General features: G+C 38.0%; 2 protein-coding genes across 2 annotated transcripts; one reads left to right on the forward strand and one right to left on the reverse strand.

Moving 5' to 3' along the window:
- Positions 1-19: 19 nt before the first annotated feature.
- PFC1 (Ribosomal RNA adenine dimethylase family protein) lies at positions 20-17074 on the reverse strand. The gene is made up of 11 exons (XM_086569359.1): positions 16732-17074; positions 16469-16618; positions 16312-16368; positions 15832-15930; positions 3142-3237; positions 2954-3038; positions 2225-2277; positions 1328-1411; positions 798-908; positions 491-693; positions 20-392 (listed from the first exon to the last, which is right to left on the reverse strand). The coding sequence occupies exons 1-10, from the start codon at positions 16945-16947 to the stop codon at positions 628-630; spliced, it is 1017 nt and encodes a 338-aa protein (XP_086425485.1). The 5' UTR covers positions 16948-17074; the 3' UTR covers positions 20-392; positions 491-627.
- LOC147494879 (uncharacterized) lies at positions 5663-7469 on the forward strand. Its single transcript, XM_086565295.1, has 2 exons — positions 5663-5973; positions 6064-7469. The coding sequence occupies exon 2, from the start codon at positions 6093-6095 to the stop codon at positions 7467-7469; it is 1377 nt and encodes a 458-aa protein (XP_086421421.1). The 5' UTR covers positions 5663-5973; positions 6064-6092.
- Positions 17075-26449: the final 9375 nt, after the last annotated feature.

A 26449-nucleotide genomic window follows, 5' to 3' on the forward strand; every position in this document is an offset into this window, starting at 1 on the left:
CAACCAGTAAGGATACTGCTGCAGTCCAACTCAGTCAACATAAATGTAGTTTAATTTGTTAATTGCTTTACAACATTTGGGTTTATTGTGTGTATAGGCTGCTCTTTCGACTAATATCTTCCTATCATTACGTAGTTATATTCCTTAGACCTCTAATACAGGTGACTTGTGGGAGCAACATTTGGTCATTTGGACATCATAACTGTTAAGCTTCTCCTCTAAAAATTTTGTAGTACAAATGGTTACAACTTTTGCCTATTCTCCATGACGCACTCCGGACAAAGAAGAACATGCTTCTGTATTTCAGTTTCCTTTTTTCTGCAGGACAACCTCCCAACAATGACGTCCATGCTTCTAATAGACTATCAAGTGTAGGACTTCAATTTGGAAACCTGCCGAACAAATGCCACCAATTTCTTATCAAACTAAAACAGTCTGTCGGCACATTCAAATAACATTTAATACCACCTGGAAGGTGGTGTCGGTTTACCTGCACTTTTCATTGTTGAGTTCCTTGAATGGATCTAGCTGCCATGCTGATTTTGCAATGCTGTAGAAGGTGATCTTGTATATCTAGTTTAGGGTTTTATATAAACCCGTGGTTCTCATCAGGAAGGTAGAGAAGCACTACGCTTTCACAATTAAATTATGCAGTCTTACAAAATCATCTAGTGTGAGCTCCTCTGGCCTTGACTGCACGAGGTGAATGAGAATAAATGAAAGAAAGAAAACCCAACGGTAATTAGGTCTGTGAGGATATACAAAATAGAAATGTTGTCCAGTACCATTTCACTTACCGTAACTGGAACACCAACATTTCCAAGAGCTTCTTCAATCTCAGGAGCTGTACATATATGCTGAAGTGACCTCCTCAGCATTTTACGCTTACCATTGAAAGCAGAATTCACCTACATCCAGAACACGAAAGAAGCCATGATGAGATGCATATATAGGTAAACCAACTTAAATTAAACTAGTACGGTTCAAATTTCACCAAATACCACACACCAAGTTTGAATTAAGTTTGGAAAACTTGTTTCAGTAGTTTTACTAATTGGTCAGATAAAAGTTTTTAAGAACATTGTAGAAAACAGTCTCTAAAGTACTTACAGAAGGGAAACTTTAAGAAGTCTTTCCTATATAATAATTTTTGGGCTAGTTATAAAAGGTTTACATTAGTTCAATCAACTACAGAGTTTATGACTTTAGGGGGAAAAAACTCAAAAAGCAAAGGTCTTGTCAGATAGCATAAGCGAAATTGTTATATTGAGTATAATAATGCCAGGCTGATACAAATGCGCATACACAAAATAGAAGATGGACCAACCAGTGAGAAAAAACTTTTAGGAGACACAATTGCTGGATATTCCGAAGGTTTTTTTAGCTTAAATGCGACAACAGCTGCATCTACCTGCAAAGAGAAATGCAGAAGTCAACATCAATCTCCATTTCCTCAACAAACACAGCAGATGTTTTTTCTGTACATAAATTACTGACTCAGATTAATTGATCACCAATGACAAGTATAAATCCAGTGACCATGCGGTATAATTAACACAATTGTTTTATATTGACAATTTTCTAGAACCAATATTTTACACATAATACTCGGTAACAATTCTTATATCAGCAGACACCTCAGCTTTACCAGTAAGATTGCTGCTTTCCTAAATTGCCTCTCTGAGAACTGTCAAAGCGAGCTTACAAGGAATTTCGGGATTTTATGTCCTTATCTTGACATGTCGCTTAGTCATTTAGATCCATCAGATTAGAAGTTCATTATCCAATATACTGTAGAGGCAGCAAGAACAAAAAAAAATCTCCTGAGTACCATGTCATGGTCAACAGTTTTCAAACATTGCCTATCTAATTGTGCTAATCAAATTGAATGTCTCCACAACTATTTCTTTTAGTTCACAATGAAACTTGCTTGAGAATGTCCTCCCATAAACACTCACAGACACACACTGATGCGTCCAAAAAGATAGATCTAGCCATATACTAAATGAGAAAATAATAATTGTATCATCACACTATGCAGTGCCAATATCTGCATGAATTAATTTCATTCTGGATGTTATACTTAAGTACCCAGAATCCCCAAAGCTTTCACATGGTACCGAAGCAAACTTCGTTAGACATTTATGAACAGCGAGATGCTTGGAAACTTTACAAAGATCGAATTGCAACAGAGACACTGATATAAACATAACAATTTACTTACATTCGGTTGGGGGAAGAAATTTGTTCTTAGGACCTTCAATTTGTATTCTGGGTCTGAACAGACACAAAAGTTTAATAAGAAAGGATTTATAACAGTCAAATAGCGCCAGAAATAGAGACCTTACATTACTGACTTCAGCAATCAAAGTAAGTGATGCTCGACACAATTAAAGTCATATCTATTTCTAAAGTAGAAAACTCACTCAGGACTGTTGCTGTAAGTGTTGTTCAGCGCTTTACAGTTTACACAAATTAACAACTGTGAAGTCCAGCAACATTCCATTAATAATTTAAAAAAATATTGCATTAAAATTCCTCAGAGACACAGATACTGAGATACAAAACAGTCGAACTAGAGCAATATCTATTTCTTGATATGCCCAGACCAGTCCAACAGTTGAATTAGAAACTCAATTCAGTTCTGCGCACATCAATAAACTCGAATGTTTTGATTTATTATTATTATTATTATTTTCTTACTCCAAGTTGACTTGGGCAAATTTTATAGCTCTAGCGCCACACAGTCATGTGTCTGGGAACAGCTTGGTCATGGCAAGAGGCTGTCAAGAATGTTGCTTCACTCTATACATTTTTAATTGCTTATTAACTGTACAGATCTCACTATTTTCTTTATAATGGATTATTGATATACTTGACTACGTATTGCCTTCAAAAGTTGATGAAAATATATAAACATACAGAACAAAAGCATACTAAGAAAGTATTATACCTGAGTAAAAGTTCACAAATATGTTAATGGGCCGATACTCTGACGTCCGCAGAGATGCATCTACCAAGCGCGAAGCTGTTTCATCCTGAAATTATTTCACAGAATGAAGTTATTAACAAATTCCCTTATAAATTCATAGTGAGTTTTATAAAGTGAACGAAATATTTGAAAAGGCATCAATTTTTTACCTGGAGTAAGAGGACAACTTCTGAAAAAATGTCCCCCATTGGAAGAAGTTGCTTCACCACATCTGTACTTATATTGAATGGTAAATTGGAGACCACCTGCAAACATGGGGAAAATACTTTATTTCAAATTTGAATTTGTTTTTGACATCGATATGAATAAATTTCAACAATAATGCTTACTCATCAACAAAAGAGTTTTTGTGGTGTAGTTTCGGTGTTCTGATACAAAAGACTTTTTGTAGTATTCTAGTTTTTTGTATAGAGTATATGTAAGTAGATGCACTATATCAATAAAAATTGAGAGGAAATTTGGTTTTACTAATGCAATCTGAAATTAAATGTTATTGAAACACTTAATAAATTATTTTATTGGCGAATTGAACTGCCGAGCTTGATAACGCATGCTTGTCACCTAAGTAGGGGCTATAAAGTGGATGAATCATTGGGGCATGCCTTGCAACGTTGCCACCCAAGAGCGCACTTAATGTGCAGTCCCCCACTGTGTTGCCCCTGGACTTTGTCGCTGAGGTTGAATTCTCTAGCCTGTGTTTGTCCGTCTGAAGGGGGCATTAAAGCTGGAGAAAGGGGAAGTAAGGGGGTAAGTGGCACAACCTACCTTTGGCCGTCCCTTCCTTGCTGCTCAGCCATGTCGGTTAGTAACCTCTGAAGAGCTTGCATCACCTTAGTGCAACATCGAAGGCCAGGCACCCCAGGGGGGAATGGACCTCCCAATCAAGCATCCAACTTTTTTCTGGTTTTGCCCTCTACTATTTTTTTTTGATAAATTGGCATCTTATTCATATGAGAAGAAAGTAAGAGACTCACCAATACAGGGAGGTGTTGAAGAAAAAAGAAACAAAACAGTGAAAAAAACTAGCTAAGTTACACCTGAAATAACAGATCCCCACTCTAACATCAAGTTCCCAAAACAGTAGCCCCTCCTCTCCGAAAGCATCAATGTCCAAAGCCACAAGTTCGCTTTAATGTTACGAATTGTGGCTTCAATGGATGCTGGCTTGTTGTTAAAGATGGCATCATTCCTTGTTTTCCAGATAGACCGCCACTTGGCATAAGGGACTAAAGGCCAAATGCAATTCCAATAGGCCGTAGTATTTGGCGACAAGCAGCTATGAAGACAAGAGACTACTGAATGAGGGCAGATAGCCTGGTTGATATCAATTTCCACCGGTTGTAGAATGGCTTGCCACATGTCTTTACTGAAACTGCAGTGTAACATAAAGTGGTCTGCAGTTTCATCAACTTGAGTGCAAAGCACACACTCTGCACTTCTGCAGCCACATCTTTACCTCGTGCGCGCAGTTGATCCGTTGTCAGAAACGTTTCCTTGTAGCAAACACCAAAGGAAGAACTGCATTTTAGGAGGTACACCACTGCACCACTCCAATGATAAAAGCTTTCGAGTTATAGGTTGGGGTGGGTAAGGAATGCCGCTGGCCAGAAAATTATAATAGGACCGAGAACTGAAACTACCATTGCTAGACAGCTTCCATTACCCATTTATCCTCTTCCACCGAAGGGGTTAACCCTACAAGAGCATCCAACATGCGAATGACGCCATCCAAGTGTCAATCCCTTACACCATACCTTAATTTGAAATTCCAAGTCAGCCCATTATTCTCCAAAACCATATGATCTTTTACCAGTCCATCCTTGTCGCTCGCATATCGAAAAAGTTCTTCAAAATCATCTTTGAAAGGTTTATCCATGCACCAAGCATCCTTCCAGAATTTTGCTTTGTCACCTTGCCCCACCTAGTATGTAATATTTTCTTTAAGCTTATCTTTGGTAGCGAGAATGCCACGCCGTAAACTGCAACCATAGGAACTAGAAACGCCGGGTGGCCAGCCCTCCACCTCTGGCTCACCGAATCTGTCCTGAATAATCTCCTTCCATAAGTCTGGCTCTCCTTTACCATATCTCCACACCCATTCACCCAAGAGGGACTTGTTGGTCAAATGTATATTTCTGATGTTTAAACCCCCCATCTCCTTAGGCTTACACACATTCTCCCATGCCACCATATGATACCTTCTACCGTCTGCTGAAGAACCCCATAGAAAATCTCTCGTGATTCTCTCTAATTTCTTAGCTACACTCATCGGAATGGTAAGCAGCGAGAGGTGATACATAGGGATGGCAGCAAGGGTGCTCTTGATGAGTGTTAGTCGACCTCCCTTAGACAACATCTTTCTTTTCCAACCGTTAAGCCTCTTGGCGCACTTTTCTTGTACTGGATCCCATACTTGCTTGTTTTTGTAACCTGCGCCCACTGGCAACCCAAGGTATTGACAAGGAAGTTGGCCCTTTGTGCACCCCATAGCATTGAAAAGTAGCTCCAAATTCTGCATCTCCCCCACTCCAATAATAGAGGTTTTGGCTAGATTTGTTTCTAAGCAAGAAATAGCCTCAAACCAAAAAAGACCAAACTTAAGAACCAAGACTTAAGATAATGAAGCATCTAGAAAAAAAATAGTGTCTTCTGCAAATTGTAAGATGGGGACTATTGTAATATTAGTCCTATTGGGCCTATACTTGGGCCCAACCTATGTACATTGTAACTCTGTTATTATAAATAAATGATGGGTCTCACTTTGAGACCCAACTTTTACTGTCTCTCTTTCTACATGGTATCAGAAAAAACAGGAAGAGAGAAGTAAGGAGATCAAACCCTAGCCACCACCCTTAGCCACCACCCTAGCTGCCACCCCCTTCCTTCTTCATGGCCCGGGCAGCGACGCATGTTGCGCCTGACCTGTGCCATTGAGCTGCTCATCTGAGAGCCCGACTTGTGCTGCCTCCTACTGTTTTCCGGTAGGTTTCCGGCGTTTATCACAGTTTTCCGGTATGTTTCTGGCGTTTAACGCATGTTTCCGGCGATTTTAACTTTTTTCTCACATCAAGGTACTATTCTTTGCACTATATCCCTTATCATGACGGATAAAGACTCTAAAGGTACGGATGATGTCTCCTTGTTGAATAATTTCTCTTCTTCAAAGAAAATTACTACCGCTCTTCTTAATGGGCGGAATTTCCACTCTTGGGCTCGTTCTGTTCGCTTATTTTTGGGGGCCAAAGGGAAGATGGATTGGCTTGTTCCCAACAAAATGATTTGTCCAATTAATACAGACCCTACCTACAATAGTTGGTCCATGACCAATTGTATGATTCTAAGTTGGTTGTTCAACTCTATGGAGCCTGATGTCTATGAAACGTTTACCTTTTATGAAACTGTTAATGGATTGTGGGCTGCTCTCTCCGAAATGTATGCTACTACGAACAATGAGGTTCAAATTTATGAGCTCTACCGTGAGTTGGGTCAAGCTACACAGGGGGGTCTTTCTGTCTTAGCTTACTTTGGGTACTTGAAGAAGCGCTGGGAGGTGCTTTCTGCTTACACTTCCCTATCCAGTATTACTAGTATTACACTGACTATTATGGCCGCTCTTCAGAAGCGTGAGGAGAAGCAGAGAGTTCATCAGTTCCTTATTGGTCTTCACTCTGATTTTGAAGCCATTTGCACTCAAGTTCTCAATATTGCACCTCTTCCATCTCTTGGTGAGGCGTATGCCGTTATCGAGAAACATGAGCGTCGTGTTCGGATTACTTCTTCTCCAGTGGTTTCTGATGCACCGTCTTCTGCTGATCAGATGGCGTTTGTTGCTACTACTCGACCCCAGGGGTCTTCTGTTGGCTTTCGTTCTACTGTTCCATCCGGGAACACTCATGGACGCTTTTGTGATCATTGCAAGGGCAGTGGCCACTTTATTGATAGTTGCTATCAGTTGCATCCAGAGCTTCGTCCCAAGAGGGGGTCAAGGGGCTTAGGAGGCAGCAAGCCTCGTATTGCAGCTATTGCTGATATTTATGGTAGTCATCATTCAAGGGGAGTTTCTGAGGATTCTGGGACTTTTACCCTAAGACAGATTAATCAGCTTATGCATGCTATGTCTCTACGTGAGGGGACATCTAGTACTTCTGCCATGACTGCTGCCACAGGTACACCTACTACGTTCCATGTTCGTTCCCCGCCTCCATCTGGTTGGGTCCTTGATTCCAAGGCAAATGATCATATGACTGGTGAGTCTAGATTATTGTCTGATAGCACACCTTTTTCACATCACGTCTGCCTTGCGGATGACTCATACACCACTATTACCCGTAAGGGTACTGTTCAGTTATCCCCTGCTATCTCTTTAGAGTCATTCTTACATGTTCCTCACTTAGCACTTAGCCTGTTATCTGTTAGTCGTCTTGCTAAAGATTATCACTGTTCTGTTGTTTTCTTACCCCATTTTTGTTATCTTTAGAACCTAAGTACGAGGCAGATTTTTGGCAGGGACTATAAGCATGCGGGACTATTCTACTTTAGAGATCCCCCCCTTGTCCTAGTACCTGTTCCACCAGTATCGAGTTTGCATGCTAGTGTGTTGCCTGTGTCAGGCCGTTATTTGTTTTCTGCTGAGTCTTTGAAAAGTTGGCATGCTCGGTTGGGCCATGTCAACTTCAAGCATCTATGTACTTTATTTCCTGAATTAATAAAAGCATGCAAAAATAGTCTTTTTCATTGTGATACTTGTTCTTTGTCTAAACATGTGCGTAATTCTTATATTCCTCGCATTTCTAGATCTCCTTGTATGTTTGATGTGATTCATACGGATGTTTGGGGCCCTTATCCTGTGACTACCCTCTCTGGCCATAGGTACTACGTGACCTTTATAGATGACCATACTCGGTGTACTTTGATCTATTTACTTCGCAAGAAATCTGAGGTTCTCCCTGTTTTCACTCAGTTTCTCCAGCTCATTAAAACTCAATTCAATATCGTGGTTCGCGGACTTCGGTCTGATAATGCGAAGGAGTATATTTCCAACGAATTTGTCACCCGTCTTAACCAACAGGGTATCCTTCAGCAACTAATCTGTCCTTATACACCTGAGCAAAATGGTGTTGCTAAACAAAAAAATCGGAGTCTTATGGATGTAGTTCGGTGTTTGTTGCAAGGTATGCATGTTCCTCAGTCCTACTGGCATTATGCGGTTCTTACCGCTGCCTACCTTCGAAACCGCACACCCAATAGAGTTCTTAATAGTAAGGCCCCTCTTCAAGTTGTATACCCCAGTCGTGTTCTGTTTCCCATTATTCCCCGGGTGTTTGGCTGTGTTTGCTATGTTCATGATAAAAGTCCTACATGGACCAAATTGGATGATAAATCCATTCGGTGTGTCTTTCTAGGGTATTCCCCTATGTCCAAGGGGTATCATTGTTACCTAGTCGTCACCTCTATCATACCTTGGATGTCACATTTGTTTAGCATAGTGCATATTTTAGTCATTTTACATCTGTGCAGGAACCTTTGTCTTTCCCAGAGAAGGCGTCTTCCGCTGTTTATCCTGTTCTTGTCTTTGATACTCCTCTGGTGGTCCCTCCTACTAAACCATTACAGGTGTATACTCGTCGCACTTCTACTCATGCTCATGCTCTGCCCACTACCTCAGGTAACATTCCTTCAACTTCTAGTGATCTACCGACTGTGATTGCTCCTACTGTTGACTCCCTTATGATTGCTCCTGTTGATTCTCCTGTTGATTCTCCTGTTGTTGAGCCCCCTCGATTTCCTTCTAGGACCAGGCATCCCCCAGACAAATACGGTTTTCCTACTAACCATCCTATTGTGCAGTTTGTCTCTTATCAGGGTGTATTTGCTTCCTATCAGACATATCTGACTTCGGTTTCCTCCATTTGGATACCGCGATCAGTTTCTGAGGCTCTGTCAGATCCACATTGGGTAGCCGCTATCGCGGTGAGATGACATAGACCGGAAAGCGAATCGGACTTGGAAATGGTTGCTTTACCTCCCAAGACTCGTCCTGTTGGATGCAAATGGGTTTTTACAGTGAAGTACTTGGCAAATGGTTACAGTTTGAACGATATAAGGCCCGTTTGGTTGCTAAGGGGATTTACACAGCCCTGGACGTGACTTTGGTGCGACCTTTGCTCCGGTAGCCAAGTTAAAATCTGTTCGACTTCTTATTTCCCCGGCTGCCGTTATCAATTGGATGTGAAGAATGCCTTCCTTCACGGAGATCTGGCCGAGACAATTTACATGGATCCCCACCAGCCTTTCGTGGTGAGGGGGAGTATGCTGGGAAAGTTTGTCGACTCCGTAAGTCTTTATATGGGCTTAAGCGGTCACCACGAGCACCGGTTCGATGGATTCAAATGAGGTTGTTGGCTACAATATGGATTTACCAGTGCCACTTTCGGACCATACATTGTTTGTTCGGCAAAACTCGGGGGCGCGACTTATCCGCTTTGATTTGCTTGTATATGTGGGCGACATTATTATTACAGAGATGATCGATCGGGCATTGTACAAATTAAGGAATCCTTGGGAAGTCTTTTGAGGTTAAAAACTTGGGTCCTCTACGTTACTTTCTTGGCATTGAGATTGCACGTAGTCCCAAGGGAATCTCCTTATCTCGACGAAAGTATGTTCTAGATCTTCTGACTGATACAGGGATGCTGGGTTGTCGACCAGTTTCTGCTCTTATGGTGCCTAACAGCTGGTTAGTTGCAGACAAGGGACCATTATTGTCAGATCCATCAGCTTATCAGCTATGAAGCACCGATACGTCCCTAAGGGTGAAGTATCTGTGTCCGATACGTATCCGACACGGATACGCGTCCGATACATGTCGGATACGCAATTTGGAGTATCCGATTTTATAATTAATTTTTTAATTTCCGACACGCGGGGATACACGGGGGACAGTAATCTCACACATACAAGAAATTTTTTTGGAACTTCAACAAAAAAAAACAAGTGAAATAAAAATCCAAGTTAAGAAGAGATGCAAGAGAAGAAAGATGAAGTGAATCCAAGTTATACATGTAAGTTGATGTTTAATGTGTTTGAATTGGTCATTTTATGAAGTAGAATTGCCATTTTAATTTGAATTTGGTGAAAAATACTCAATTATATAATATTTATATATATATATATTATTCAAACGTGTCCATGATGTATCCGTGTCCTATATTTTTGAAAAATGTCGTGTCCGCGTATCCGTGTCGTGTCGTATCCATGTCGCGTATCAGTATCCGTGCTTCCTAGCTTATCAACGCCTTGTTGGGCGTCTTATTTATATAGTTAATACTAGACCAGACATTACCTATGTTGTGAGCAGAGTTAGTCAATTCATGCATGCTCCACGACAATCTCATTTGGATGCAGTGGAGCATATTCTGAAGTACCTAAAGTCTTGCCCTGGCTTAGGTCTCTTCTATGCAGCTGGTTCACAAGGTCCCTTAATGCTACTAATCGATTCGATTATGGAGGTTCTATTGACAGTCATTCCACTACCGACTTATGTGCTTTTCGTGGGAATCACCTTATCTCATGGAAAAGCCAGAAGCAGTCTGTTGTTTCCAGATCATCTGCTGAAGCTGAGTATCGTGCCCTAGCTTTAGGCACTTGTGAGATTATGTGGTTGCGATCTATTTTGGGAGAGCTTGGTTTTGCACACCGGATCATCCAGTATTTCATCGCGGACAATCAAGTTGTCATCCATTTAGCTTCGTGATTCAAATCTACATGAAATGGACTAAGCATAGAGATTGATGTGCATTTTCTGCGGGAAAAAGTTCGTTCTGGGATTGTCTCCCTGTCTTTTGTTAGGACTAAGGCACAGATTGCTGATACTCTTACCAAACCAGTGGGACCTGCTGATCTTCTCTCTTCTATTGGCAAGCTGGGTATATTAGATATCTTCGCACCAGCTTGAGGGGGAGTATTGTAATATTAATCCTATTGGGCCTATACTTGGGCCCAACCTATGTACATTGTAACTCTGTTATTATAAATAGAGGATGAGTCACACTTTGAGACCTAACTTTTACTGTCTCTCTTTCTACAGGGACAATGGGACTAGCATTACCAACAGAAAAGCCAGCTAGCCACCCTCCTTGCACCGCCTTTTGAATCATTTTTTGGAGGGCTTCCATCAAAATATCGAACAAAAAAGGATTGAGAGGATCTCCTTGACGTAAGCCTCTATTACTATTGAAGTTACCTGTGGGGGCACCATCGATCATCACAGAGAAAGATGTTGTCGATACACGTCTTAATCCACACAATCCACTTGTCCCCAAACCCGAATTTATGTGACATATATCTAAGAAAACTCCAATTCACATAATCGAAAGCTTTCATGATATCGACCTTGCATATGATACCTGGTGTATTCTGATGAAGTCTCGAATCAATACACTCATTGGTTATCAATACACCATCAAGTATTTGCCCCTCGATGAAAGCACCTTGAAATATATAGATTATACCTGTCAAAATCTTGGAGATGATTTTATAAATGCTTCCAATTAAACTAATAGGTCTGAAATTTGACATATCCCTTGCCCCCTCATGCTTTGGAACAAGAGTGATATACGCGGAATTGTTGCGCCAGTCAATGAAAGTTGAATCTTGAAACATTTTCACAACAGCCATCACATCGCCCTTAAGAAAATGCCAGCATTTGCAATAGAATTCCATATGAAAGTCGTCTGGTCCCAGAGACTTGTCTCCTTTGAATCCCTTCACCACATCTTCTACTTCTTCAATGCTAAAATCCCTCTCTAGCCATTGTTTCCTTTAATTTCTTCTGAAATAGTCTCGAATTCTAAGCCCTCTAAAAGTCGGATGAAAGTCTACATTCTCTGTATAAAGAGAAGCATAATACCCCACTACATGGCTTTTTATTTCAGCTTTATCTGACAACGTCCTACTGCCCACCCGGATTTTAGAGATGCCCTTAATCCTATTCTTCATGTTGGCCACTTTATGGAAGTACTCAGTGCATCCATCACCATCCTTAGCCCACAGCGTTTTTTATTTCACCCTCCATGAAACCTCCTCCCTCTTCAAAAGAGTTTGGAGCTTCGCATTAGCTTCAATTTTTGTTATGAATTCCTCCTGAGTAAGACCCCATTCCTCTTCTAACTTATCAAGATCATCAATGATGTTGACTTGTGTATCAATAAGAGCGTCCACATGCCCAAAAACCTCTTTGTGCCAAACAATAAGTTTTATTCTGAGTGCTTTTAATTTTCTCCACCAAATAATACTTGGAGATCCACAAACTCAAAAGAGCACCACCATTCTTCCATCTTCCTCAATATATCTTTGTCATCAAACCACATCAATTCAAATTTAAACGGCCTTGGGCTTGATACTTGGACAGTGCAGTCCAATAACACAGCTTTATGGTCCGAGGAATATCTCGGGAGTGCAATTTCTTAGCATTTCGATAGTGCAGTCCAATAACAAAGCTTTATATAACCATGCATGGCCGAGCAAGGAACCCCATCTGAACATAATATATCCCCGAAAGATGTATCTGTCCACTCCTCTCAAAACTTCGACCAGAGAAAGATGAATCCCTTGATTGCTACAATCATCTGTGCTATAGTCATCGCACATCCATCAAAGTGTCTCGTGTTCCTTTCCAACCACAAAGCCCATATGATAGCAAAAGGTAAGATGTTCCACACTCTGCATCCCTTTGGGGAATGGACACTAAGCACCCAAGAGCTCAACAAATCTTTCACTGACCGAGGAACAACCCAATACACCCCAAAGTGGCCCACAAAGTAACTCCATATCTCCCAAAAAAAAAAGGCAATGAATGAGAATATGACTCACTGATTCTCCATCAGCCATACACAAAGGACAAAAGTTACTGATAATTTTCTTTCTCCTATTCTTTCTCCTAATGAGATTGTCTATAGTCAAAATCTTATTATGGGTCACACACCAAATGAAAAAAGAAACGAAACAAGGGATCTTTGTAGGAGAAAGACTTGGCTGAGAATGTGAAACAAGGTCACACACCAAATAAAAGAACTAGGAAAGTCTTGAATCATGACCCCTCGGGTGTTAGCCGGTTGATGAGAACACAAAGAAAATTAGAAAGACTTAGCTGAGAATTTCACATTCTTTTCTATAGTCCAGTGTCGACGATCCTTATCCGGTCTCACAGCAGGAATCGCCTCTAGAATAAGCGTGAGGGTGGAAATGCTCGCAATATCCCAATCAGTCAAGTAAACATGAATCCCCAAATCCCACCCAAGATTATCGTTATTTAAAAGCATGAAATCACAAATGGGACGATTTTTTAAAGGAAACTTTGAACACCAAAAATTGTAGAATCCAACATGCTAGTTAAAATACTGAGAAAGCTAACGATCGAATTTAGCAAAAGAGGGGGAAAAAACAACTTATTGAGGTCTAGAGGATTACAAAATGCCAAAATGACTAATTATGTGTTTTTCCTGAATTGATGACACTTCATGAAGTTTACGATGAACTATGTCCACCATAAAACCTTCAATGTTAGTTGCATTGCTAGTTGTTCTAAAATAAATCCAAATGGAGATTTTATGATTGTGATATATACCTCGACTTTTTTAACCTCGTACAGCCCTTTGAAACGAAATCCAGGGGACACTAACTGCACAGTCTCACCGCATCCTAGGCTCAAAGGTTTCATTTATTATTCAGCACACACCCAAAAATAGGAGAGCCCAAGCCCCAAAGTGAGCAAAATAGACATACAAAGTACAAACCAAACACCAGAAGCATGAAAATTTAACATGAAATCCAACAATACTCGCGAGTCGCGATGAACTATGTCCATCATAAAACTCTGCAAAGTTTTTGCCCATTCCTTGTAATAAAATCAAAACTATTTGTTTTGTATTCTATGCACCTAGCTGAGACCGAGACCAAAAACCAGTAGACGAGTTACAAACTTCAATCAATCAGTCCCACATTGAATAACAATACTATTAGCGCTATAAACCTTTATATACTAAATCATTACTCTTTCTGTTGCAGAGAAAGTAATTAAGGAGAGCTTGTGGCCCAAGTAGGGGGGCATGAAGATGGTTGAATCGCTGAGTCAGTATTGGGTTTATTATGTTAGTCATCTGTTGGGTTAATGTGGGGGATCACACCCTACTCTGTTCTGCTAGTCGTCTGATAGGGAATAAAGGGGCGCACGCCCTTGTTTGGCCTATCAGAGTGGGAGCACGCCTTTGGACTGTTTTTAGTCAGGTCTTTTATTTTCGAAAGGTTTTAATCGGTGGACTTTAAGGGTCTTTCAGTCATTGTTTGTTTAAGTGGTTGGACGCCTATTTAAGGCTATGTTAGGGTTTGTAAAAGACACTTCTTGTTTATATTCAATTTATTTGATTGACTCTTAGTTAAAGATTGACTTTTATTGATTCTCGGTTAGAGATCGATTTTTTTTTTTTACCAACCAAAAAAAAAAAACGCTGCATTACTCCTATGTCAGTTGGTATCAGATTCAACTACAAACTGGATATGTATGATCGTACGCGAATGGCCGAACTTTCTAGGCAGGTAGCATCGCTAACCCGCCAGGTCGCCGCCTTTACTCGGCAGCTTGACCAATCTTATGAGCGTCAAACACCAGCAGTGGAAGATGCATTGAAGGTAAAAAGTTCTAAAACTTCAAACTTTATTGATGTGGTTGAAAAAAATTCAATTTTTATTTTTGAAGTTGAGAAAAAATTAAGTTTTGTTGATTGGGATTTAACCCCTGTGTTTGATGAGGAGTCTGTTGACGGGGGATATATTATCCAGTTGGTGATCAAAAGGAGTTTATAGATTGGGATTTACCACCAGTTTATGATGTTTATCCTGACGATGAAGAATTATCTGTTTTGTGTTTTGTAGATCCAAGTTTGTCTAACTTGGAGGAAAAATCTGGTTGTGTTGGTTTGGCGCGTTTGTTTGAAAGTTTCGCATATCTATTCATTGACGTCTTTGCAGATTTATTAATGGCGAAGAATCTATGCTTTCTTTTCAGAAGATATTTGTCTGTGCATGTTGTGACAACGAGTTCTTTTCATAAAACTATGCAAGTTAGTCAATATCGTGGCAAAGTTCGAGAACGACTTCAGTCTGTTTTGCTGTTCATTTTCTGCCTTTGCGCCAGTAACATTCAAAGACAAATGTCCTCCAAGACAGGGAAAATGATAGGGAATAAAGAGACACATGCCCTTGGTTTGGCCTATCAGAGGGGGCGCACGCCTTTGGACTATTTTTAGTCAGGTCTTTTATTTTCGAAGGGTTTTAATCGGTCAACTTTAAGGGTCTTTCAGTCATTGTTTGTTTAAGTGTTTGGACGCCTATTTAAGGCTATGTTAGGGTTTGTAAAAGACACTTCTTGTTTATATTCAATTTATTTGATCGACTCTTGGTTAAAGATTGACTTTTATCGATTCTCGGTTAGAGATCGATTATTTTAGATTGTTTAAGAGCTAACGCTGCATTACTTACTCCTACATCAGTCAGTATTGGGTTTATTCTGTTAGTTGTCTGTTGGTTAATGTGGGGGATCGATCAGCCATGTTCAGTTAGTTCCTGCTTTGGGACCGCATGTGATAGTGGCACAACGTGTGGCTTCCTAATCTCGAAACTCAATCAAACAACTCCATTCCTTTTCTCCCTAAATAGGCTTCTGAGCAGAACAACTCTAAAGAAATTATATAGAAAGAACGATGGCATATGATGTTTAAAGTATTCAAAAATTTCATATTATTCCCAGGGCAAAAAAACAGGATAAGAGAAAGTAGAGTACTCACTTTTGCATGTCTTGGAACTTTCGTGATTGATGCTCTACTTTCCATCAAAGACGTCATATGACAACGAATATTGCACTTTGTGAAGTCCTCTTGCAAAACCTAAACAAGTCCTTTCAACTATTAAATTCAATAATAAGAAAATAAAACCACATAGGGCAATAAGCCTCATAGACTAAAGAAAGATTTAACAAAAATAAATAAAACATTTCCATCCTCGTTTATATACTGCTAACCCGCAAGAATACTAATGAGAATGTAAAGTTTGTGACATATATTATTAGATGATCAGCAACATAACCAATAACATAACATGAGGCTAATAGCAATCCTATGCTGAAGCGGATGTTCGTAGAAGCAAGGAGTCATTGGATAATTGTCATCCAACAGCTCCATACTCCTCCTCCACATGACCACATGAGCCTGTCTTAGGAGAGTTAAAATATTTGAAAAAGACCAATAACTTAGAAACTTATAAATTACCGAGAAGCGTTCAAAACTTGCAAACCGTTCTTTGACGAGTGCAGCCATGTGTGGATCCTGTAATACACACAATTCACACAATGTCATCCCCACTCCTAATGACAACAACATACTCAATACATATCATATAATAGCAAGTATTTAGAATGCTACACACCTTTTCAATTGCAATAACAGTTGCACCGGCATTTAAAAGAACTTTAGTTAAAGACCCTGTTCCTGGTCCAATTTCTAGTACCACATCTCCATCTCTAACTTCAGCCGTTTCGACAAGCTTGTCATTAATAGCCGTATTCAACATATAATGCTGCAAATAAACATACAAACTGTTCAACAAAAGTCCCCAAAGAACTGTAGTTGATTTATACAGTATAAAAATGCTCATTTTGATGATATGTTTGTAGGAAAGAAAAAGTATACCTGTCCAAGAGACTTTCTTGGAGTACGTCCTTTGGATTTGAGAGCTTTAAGGGTAGCATGGTAATCGTCCTCGCTTCGAGCACATAGTACAATAATACAAGAGCTTCTTCTGATGTTGTGTTGTGGAATAGTATGTAGTGGGTGGAAAGAAGGAGGTTGTGTATGTAATGTTGGGAAATAAGAAAATGGCGGGAGAGATTGGTGAGGAAGTAGCATTTTTTTTTGAAAATATGGCGAAGGATAACGGGAATAAAATGAGGCCGTGATAGAGTGCCAGCTGTTGTATATTTACTATTTGGTTTTGATGTTTCTCAAGGGGCAGTTGATGAACAAGTTTTTTTTTTTTCGATAATTATATTTTCTAAGAACTTATAGTATAACCCCGTTTGTAAATTAAACTCATTTGAGCATATAATTAGTACCAGCCCACTCTATGAACTCTACCACCAAAAGTGGATTTATAACATAAATTGAGGGCTGATTTTTTTGTAAAAGTAGTCTTCTCATAATGGATAATCTCCCTACAAAAAATCAGCCCAAACAAAAATGTTAACCTTATCAAAAGTTGTTTTGAAATTTGAAAAATCTAGACAATTGGATAATTTTATAACATTGTAAGCAAATTTTGATATCATCTTCTAATGTGTTTATTTTTTTCAAAAGATGATCTATATTGTGGGGAAAACATTTCCACCGCAATATGAGCAAATTAGGTCTTGAGCAAGGCTTTTGTGACAAGATCATCCATCTCTAATCTTTTGAGTTAAGGACATGATTTTTAGTCTTCTAGGTTTGAGTCATTGACCTTTGAGTTTTGATTTTTACTTTGACATTTTAAGTACTTTTTCATAACAGTTTGAGTATTTATAAGAAACGTTAATAAAATTCATTTTGGTGCTAAAATGCATATTTTATGATAAATGATTTGAAATTGCCTGTAACATGCAAAAGACAAAAATTATGAGTTGTCTGTTTATTATGCGTAAGAATGATGTAATGCAGTAATGTATATTTGGGAGCTGATCAATGGACTGTTACAAAAGAATTTTGGCAATAGCATTATTTTTCGGTAAACCATTGGAAATGCACCATTCGGATTCGAGTATCACAAATAAATTTGGGATTCCAATCTGTTTGCACCCCTAGGTACAGTGAAGGTAAAAAATGAAACAATTAGAAGACTGGAACTACATAAGGAAATTTTCTCGATATTTTTCACTCAAGTGTTTCCACTCAAAATATAAAGCGGTCAGGCGTGATGGGAAATGATATATATATATAAACCATCAATCTAACAAAACAGAGCTGTTTCTTGACTTGCGGCTGGGATTCGTTTTAAGAGGGTATAAATCGAGGGCCACTGTTCTGCCACGTAGATTAGTAGATTAGGAATTAATGAAAGGTCTTAATTGTGAAAACCCTTTGTACCGCAAACCCCTTGGTTATTTATCTTTAGTTAATGATGATAACTAAGCAATTAATTCGGTTTCAATAACCTTTCTCTTTTCCAATAAACCCTTCGGATAAATCAAGGGTCTGGACATTCCCTCTCCACTGAGAGAAAATAGTCGTTCATATAACGTGGTAAGCTTAATTGCACCATCTTCAACCTCTAAGAGAAAACAATGTCGATCGTTCATCATGCCCACACTCTCAATCCTATTTGTACAAACAAGTCGTCTTCGCTGGTAAGAATGAGTTTCAATAAAGAAAACAGTCCATCATTAGCCAGGAGTTTCTCAACGTTATCACGAAACGAGATTTTCCTTATCGGAGTATCAAAATGCTTGCAATCGAACGTTATGCGGGAGAAAAGATTAGGTTTGAAGACCAAGATTATATAATAGAAGGGATAAATCGCAACAGCTTTGATGATGGGATTGATATTGCTTTATTTAGTGCTGGTGAATCAATTAGTATGGAGTTTGCACCTGCTGCTGTTGAGCGTGGAGCAATTGTTATAGATAATACTTATGTGTTTCGTATGTATAAACAGGTTCCACTAATCATTCCAGAAGTTAATCCAGACGCAATGTCTAGACTCTTTTTTGGTAAAGGTGTTATTATTGCTAATCCTAATTGCGCTACTATTATGTGTTTGATCGCAATGACTCCTCTTGATCGCTACGCCAAGGTCGAGTTCGATCTATCCACTTTCTTTAGTTTTGTTTTTCCTACTCGGAGTAATACACGAATACAACGAATACTGAATGTTGGCCACAGTAACTGAATTTTACATTTTCATGCTTCAATTGCCATATGATTGAATTGTTTAAATTTCCCTTTTTTTTTCTTCTTTTTTTTAATGACAGGTAACCCGTATGGTAATTAGCAAATTTCAAGCATTCTGTGAAGCTGATGCATTAGATGAAAGAATCGTGAAGTTTCATGAGGTTTTCTTTAACTATAATTTCATGATATTGCACAGTTGTGGAATGCCAAGAAGCTATACCTTTAGAAGAGTTGCACCGGGCTACACCCCCCACCCCCCCCTAGGAATGTGAATTTCAAGACGATCATGGTATGGAAGTTGCACAGTTTGTCCCCCTCGACCATGTACACATGAACTTGAACTTTGTGTTTATAGGCCTGGGTAAATTGGTGCTTTTCTCCAAAGGAGTAGCTCCTTACTGATTCTCCTTGATCAATCTCTTGCTGTTTTATTTTTGATGGAACCTTCTAAGCAGAACCCTAACAATACAATGTTTTATGTTACGCAACATAAGGCCCTCGAGGTTTGTCTTAGTTACTCGATGGTTTTATTTGCATTCTTATATGCCAGTGTATGTCGAGTTCGTGTTGATACCCTTTTTTTTTTTGTTCCAGCTTAGCTTTGAGGTACTTAATTCACCTGTACAATCGAATGGGTATAATGAAGAGGGAATGAAGTTAGTGAGGGAGGCAAAAAAGATTTGGGTGAGTATTATGTTGCAATATAATTCAGTTCTTTCACAATTTGAGCACCAAGTACTTCTTGCTTATGATATCTTCTTGGTTTGACAACAACTATATTCCTATTTATCATAGTTGTATAATTTGGTATAACTTCCCCGTCTCCACTTGCATCAACTTAACAAAACAGCTCGGTTTCCTGACTCGCGGCTGGGATTCGTTCTCAGGGGTTATAAATCGAGGGCCACCGTTCTGCCATGTGGCCTACTAATAATTAAAAGTCTTAATTGTGAGAACCCTTTGTAGTGCAAACCCCTTGGTTCTCACTCTCGCCATTAAGACCTCCTTGCTTGCAATTCATTAGACACGGCTATAAATTGAACCGAATAGTCATTCTCTCTGTTTGCCTTCTCCAGTTCTCCAAAGTCCAAACTACTTCCGATCTCTCTCAAGCTATGATTCTATTAGAAAGATCAATGTGTTGTCTTCTTCACCCAAAGCCAATGCATGCCATATACAAGGTAAAGTTTCTATCAGCGTTTCTTCTTTTGCTTTGATTGTTCTTTTTTCCCAAGTTTCAAATGGTTTATGTTTTGATTCAATTAAACTATTGGCCTTTTATTGGCTGAAATTTGGGTCTCACAAAACTACGAAAGAAACTATTTAGTTCAAAGTGTGCGTGTCTCGCCGATTTATTTGGTTTTTGTAACTCAACTTTTGAGGTTTTTGAGGTTGCGCGGTTTTCATTGTGATTGATATTGGCTTCATAGTTTTCATTTCTTCTAATGGAGTACTTCTCTTTAATCTTCTTATTTTTTCCAATTGTGTATTTCTTATGGCTAAGTTAATTTTTCTTTGAAAATCAGATTGTCGGAATGGTATTTCTCTATATCAATGTTTGCATATGTAGTTCGATATTTGCGTTGTAATATCTTTTATTGGTTTGGATCAATACATTATAAATCATGTGATAATATACTTCAGGGGATTGGAGCAATCTGCACAGAAGTTTGCAAGCCGATTTGGTTCGTTCTATGCTCATTATATAGTTTATACTTATTATCGATATCTCAGTAATGCAAACTGTTGCTGCCTGGAGCTGAAGATAGGTGTGCTAAATCAATTTGCATTGCCAAAACTAAACATGTGGTAAATTTGCATTGAACAGAGGAAGTTTGCACACAAAATATAGCAGACGAAGGAGTTTCATGTAAAAACAGGTACAACTTGCTACTATAGTTTATTGGTCAACTAATTCATGTGCCTAGCTTCTTTATAGGTTGTGGTTGAGATTTCATCCCACCAATGGTTGGGATGCTCTCTCATTCCCCAAACAACTCAAATGGTGTTTTAGTTCCCACTCTATCATCTTAAAGGGTATGAATGGTGTTTGTAATTATAAGTACTGTCACATTGTTCACTTTTTAGCCATTTTCATTGATCATTTGAACTGGAAATCTTTTGTACATATAGTGAAACATATGGTAGCTAACCATGTGAGGAATTATTTTCAACATGAAGCAACGGACACTGCCTAATTTAAACCCGTTGTATTACTAAAGTAATTAGATGCATACATATCTGTGCAGGTTCATAAGCACGTAAGTGCTTTCTATAGTGTTCCCAAACCTCCTTTAAGAAACCTTTTTTTTTTGTTAGTCATTTAACGAGTAAATTTTTTTATTTTAGGATTTGAAGGAACAAGTAGAGTGGAACAAGCTAGAAAAGTCATTAGCAAGCACAAGATGAAAACAATTATGCAGAAGACTTTCTGAGCAGCCCAATGTTTGTAAGTCAATCTCTTTCCTCTTGCTATCTCTCTTTCTTAATTAACGCAATTTAAGATCTGAACTGATGACACTATTATTGACATTTTTTCACAAAAAATATTCTCATTTTTTTGTTGATGGTGTTTGAAGCTTATTCATGCTCGACACTCAAAAAATATTTTTGATGTTGATTTTTATTTTTTTTCCTTTTGAATTGCTATTCGTTTTTGAGTTTTTCCCTTCTCTTGATCATGAAATTGTTGCTAATCAATGTGAAAGGATGGAATCATATGGTATTGTTACACAATTTATCTTTGGCTATGTTCTATGGATGTCCTACTTTCTCAAACCCTTCAAACACGGATTCCATCAAGAGGCATCATTGATATGTTTCATCTCTGACTCACGGCTGGGAGTCACATTTTAGTGGGTATAAATCGACGGTCAAAACCGAAGACATGTGTAAAATTAGAAAAAGAATTAATGAGTAAGCCTGCCCTTTCTTGATTCCAATCAACCCTTCGAGTTCTTAACTTTCTATCTCTATACGTGTTTACCTTATTCGACAAAACTCTTTACATTCGCTCAATTCTCAACATAATTAGAAGTTTGACCGAATAGTCATTCTCTCTTCTCCAATTCACCAAACTTCTATAGATCTCTCTCCCATCTATTACCAATGTCGTTGTCTTCTTTACCAAAGCCAATTGATGCATTTACAAGGTAAAGTTTCTGTCCTCTTTTCTTCTTTTGCTTCGGCTGTTCTTTATTCCCAAATTTTAAATGGTTTATGTTTTGATTCAATTGAACTATTGCCCTTTTATTGGCTGAAATTTGGGTCTCACATAACTTATTCATGCAACCACTGATTCAGTTGAAACTGTTTACTTGAAATTGTGTGACCACTGATTCGTTTGTTTTGTATAGCTCAACTTGCGGTTGCACGGTTTTCGTTGGATGGGCTATTGCTTCATAGTTTCCATCTCTTCGAATTGAGTGTTTTTGAAGTTAGTATTTCTCTTTAATCTTCTCATTCTTTCCAATTGTGTATTTCTCATGGCTAAGTTGATTTTTCTTCGTAAGTAGAATATCGGATTGGTGTTTCTCTATATTCTATATGTATAACTTAGTCGGTCAAGAACTGATTAGACACTCAGCCTTATTGGATTGTCTCAGAAGCTGAAATTGGATGGATGGAATCAAAGTGTAGTACTATATATATATTATTTTTTATTATTATTTTCTTTTTGGTAATTTTTCCGATTTTTTTCCCTACTTGACCGCTTTATTATTTTGTGCTATGGTTATTTGTGGATTTATGAAACTTTGCATACGTACGCATACTGAAACATTGAAACTTTTGCTAGCGAAATGCTTGGTGCAATGATGTTGTGTGGAGAAAATGCTCTATATGACTTCTTGATTGAGTGTATTTCTTATTGTTTAGTGGATATAATGTCCTTGCCAGGGCCCCTTTCGCTCATGAAATAATTTACATTGGTTGGTGAATCATTTCTATTACAGCAAATTACCAAATTTCTATAGCTCAATCAAGTATCAGACGCCCACTGTGGCTCCTCTTCTTCTCCATATATTATGAATTTAAACAATTTTTTTTTTCGTTTCTAATAGCCGCCTCACAATTAGAAAAATAACTCTTCGCTACATCGCCTTCTCAAAACTGCTTCTTCCACTGTATATTATTTCTAATGCCTCAAAGATCCAAGTTGTTGTCTTCTTCACTTAAGCCTACACCATTATAATTCTTCATAAATAGTGCCGCCTGGTAAGCAATCTCCTCTATCTTATCTTATATTTGTTTTTTATTATCTCAGATCGATTAAACTACGTTACCTTACTCCAACTGAGAAGTTTTCGCGAAAAAAAAGGTTTGTACACTCTTTCTTTAATCTGTAGGAAATTGATTAACCACCTTCTGAACTATGAACTATGGTAAACTCATTGATTTATTCTAGCTATCGTTTCTCTCTACAAATTTTAGAAAAATTTATTTATACCAATACCATAAATTACTATTTCATAAAAAATTAAATTGGAAGCAATTGGTGTCGCAGCACACATACGTAGTAATAATATGCCTACAGTTGATTCTTTGGTCACAAAATCGTAACAATGAATATGAGTTTGTTGATCATGTCGCTTCCTTCAACATACTTCTCCATTTATAGTCACGCCTGCAACATTTGATAAGAGATGTTAAGGCTTTGTGGTTGGAAGTTTTATCTTTCTTTCTTTTATTATTATAATTAAATTTTATTTGACAATGAACACAATTCCGATCCTTCTCACTATAGATTGGTAATCTGTGGCTATCTCTCAAAACGTACTCTAAGCTTTTATATATGTTTATTACATTTTTCGCCTATTTAGAATCCTGGGACACAATTCCTTCTCACTATAGATTGGTAATCTGTGGCTATCTCTCATAACGTACTCAATTTGATGTTAGAACTTAGTATTTGATGATATGGAAATCTTCTACAATGTCAATACGAATGGTTATTGTTTATATAACAATCAATTACAAGATTTAATCTGAAACATATATGAAACTAACATAGGGTACTAACAATTGATTATACTCTTCCAATGTGGAAAAATTATATGCATCTTATTAAGGTTTTTGTTGTCATTGACAGGTTTATGCTTATGTGCTACAACTCTGTAGTAGAATCGGAGGGATTTTTTTTTTTGGTGGTGTTGGTTTGATTACTTATCTTGATGGTTGTCCTTAAGAGCATATCAAAACGTGATATTTGTTGTTTGAAGAGATGCAAGAGAAAGTTAAGTGCGTTCGTATATGTATACCCAATATTTTTTATTTTTATTCTTCAATATTAACCATGTGTAATATGTGTTTGTGGTTCAAAAGAATCCATTGACTTCAAGGAGAAGTTCCACTGCTTTCACCGCAATGTGTGGTGTTTGTGTGGCAGTGTTATAGGCCTAATTTCATTTTTTTTCCTGATTAATGCGGGTTCTGATGGCAGTGATGATCGAAGGTTTGATTTTGATGTACATGCCAGTCCTCAAATGGTAGGTAAGCTTGAGTGCATACATGCATTGTGTCAGGTATTGTTAGAATTTGAAATCTTGGGTATTGACTGATACAGATGGTGTATCATTAGATTGTTTATGTCATACGATATCAAATTTCTTTTGATACTTAATTCATCAAATTATTTTTTATGTTTGCTAATTTGTGTATTGTGTGAACATGATATGTTACGTGTAAGCGTTAGTGGGGTGTTAAAAGTAAAAATTGTAGCAGTTTCTTTTGGCCTTAAATGTTAGAATGAAAAAGGTTTGATTTATTAGGGTATGCTCAACAAAGATTAGAGAGTCCCATGGCCTAATAATTTTCATCTGGGAGATTGAGCTTTATTTGGACCAACAAAGGGTTGGAACGGATTGCCCACTGTTTTAACTTTAGGAAGTTGAGACTGTGGTATAACTGGAAATAGTTTACGTCCTTTGTTATTTGCTATTGTATCACCCACTAATCCTATGAAAGCTTGGTGTGTTTCTCTAATGTTACTCCCCCATTGAGTTTCCAATGTCTCAAATTTATAACCATTCATGTTTACTGGCTTCGCGTATTGAAAGCATGCAATCGTGTATAAAGTTTGGTTGTTGTTATTGGTGGTTGAGAGGGCTTCGGTCGTTACTGGTGGTTCGTTTTGAGTGTATGTTGACGATTCCAGATTTAGCTTCCAATGAAGAGCAAGTAAGTCAAAAGGATTTGAGTTTATGTTTTTTCCGTTTAAATTGCAAATGTCGGTGTCTGGGAAGAAAGATGAATGTTCTTATTGTTTTTCTTTACACGTAATTGTTGGTAGCATTATGTGTTCACCGAACTAGAATGTCTAGATTAGAATACTCTCTGCAGCTTTTTGGGTAAGCTACTGTTAGAATATTTAGATTTCAAACCAAAATAAATTTTTATGTATAGCAACCAGTATGTCCAGCTATTAATTTCTCCTTTTTTTTTTATAAAAAAAAACTGTTTGATTAAAAAAAAAAAAAAAAAAATAGTGGGTCTATTATAAGTGATGGTCAGTTGTTTTCTCCTTTATAAGGTTATACTTAGGTTTGCATTCTTAATCGTAGTTTAGGAAGCGACAAGCTGTTCAATGTCTTGGTTTCAAACTTATTATATTATATATTTTTTACGTGTTGATTTTTTCAGTTTTTTTTTCGGAGCAAGGATTACTATATGGAGAAACATTCAATATTGTACCCATTTCTATATTGAACGGTTTGTTTCTCCCACCTTAGGTTTTCTACTAGCTGTACTTTAGTTCTCAAGCAGCCTTTTGGAGCATTGGATGTGCCTAAGTAACTAAAAAATATATTGTAGTGAAACCGCTGAATTTGGAAGTCTTAGTTTAGGTAATTGAGACAAGAAATTTGTGTAAGGACAAGGGCTTAAACAATCACCCAACTTTTATTTTCGTTCTGCTACACATTTTAATTTGTAATGGTTTCAAAATGAAAATTCATGTATTTTCTTTTTGCTCATGTGATGTGAGTAAAGAGTTCATGTTGACAAGTACCCAAATTGCGAAGCAGCCTTGGATTTTCCCTGACAGATCAATTTGATCTAAACATGCTAGAAGAGGTGTTGAGTCTCCTGTATATTCCATATAAGGGTGCAAACTCTTGAACTGCTTGGCCACTCCATGCACTTTACGCAGGTCTCTTGGTTATCCAAAGTCTTTGTGTTGTGCACTGATGATCATCTTCACCATAGGGAATTTATCATTTGCCCCAGGTCTACTGTCGATTCATTTGTTAAGTCGTTTACTTGGTATGACACATTGTGAGAGGTGTAGTTGTGTATGAAATAGGTTGACATCCATTAAGTATTTTTCTGAAAACCGGAGTTGATATTTGGTCGATTCATGTATAGCGAAATAAATTTTTGTGGGATTAATTTGCCACAATTTTTTTGTCCAAGCAGAGCTATACAAAATGTGTTGCACGACGTAGACGCGTTTCTAAAACAATATGGATGAATATGACTAGAAAGATAT

This window comes from Coptis chinensis, chromosome 6, assembly GCF_015680905.1.
Source record: "Coptis chinensis isolate HL-2020 chromosome 6, ASM1568090v1, whole genome shotgun sequence".
NCBI lineage: Eukaryota > Viridiplantae > Streptophyta > Magnoliopsida > Ranunculales > Ranunculaceae > Coptis > Coptis chinensis.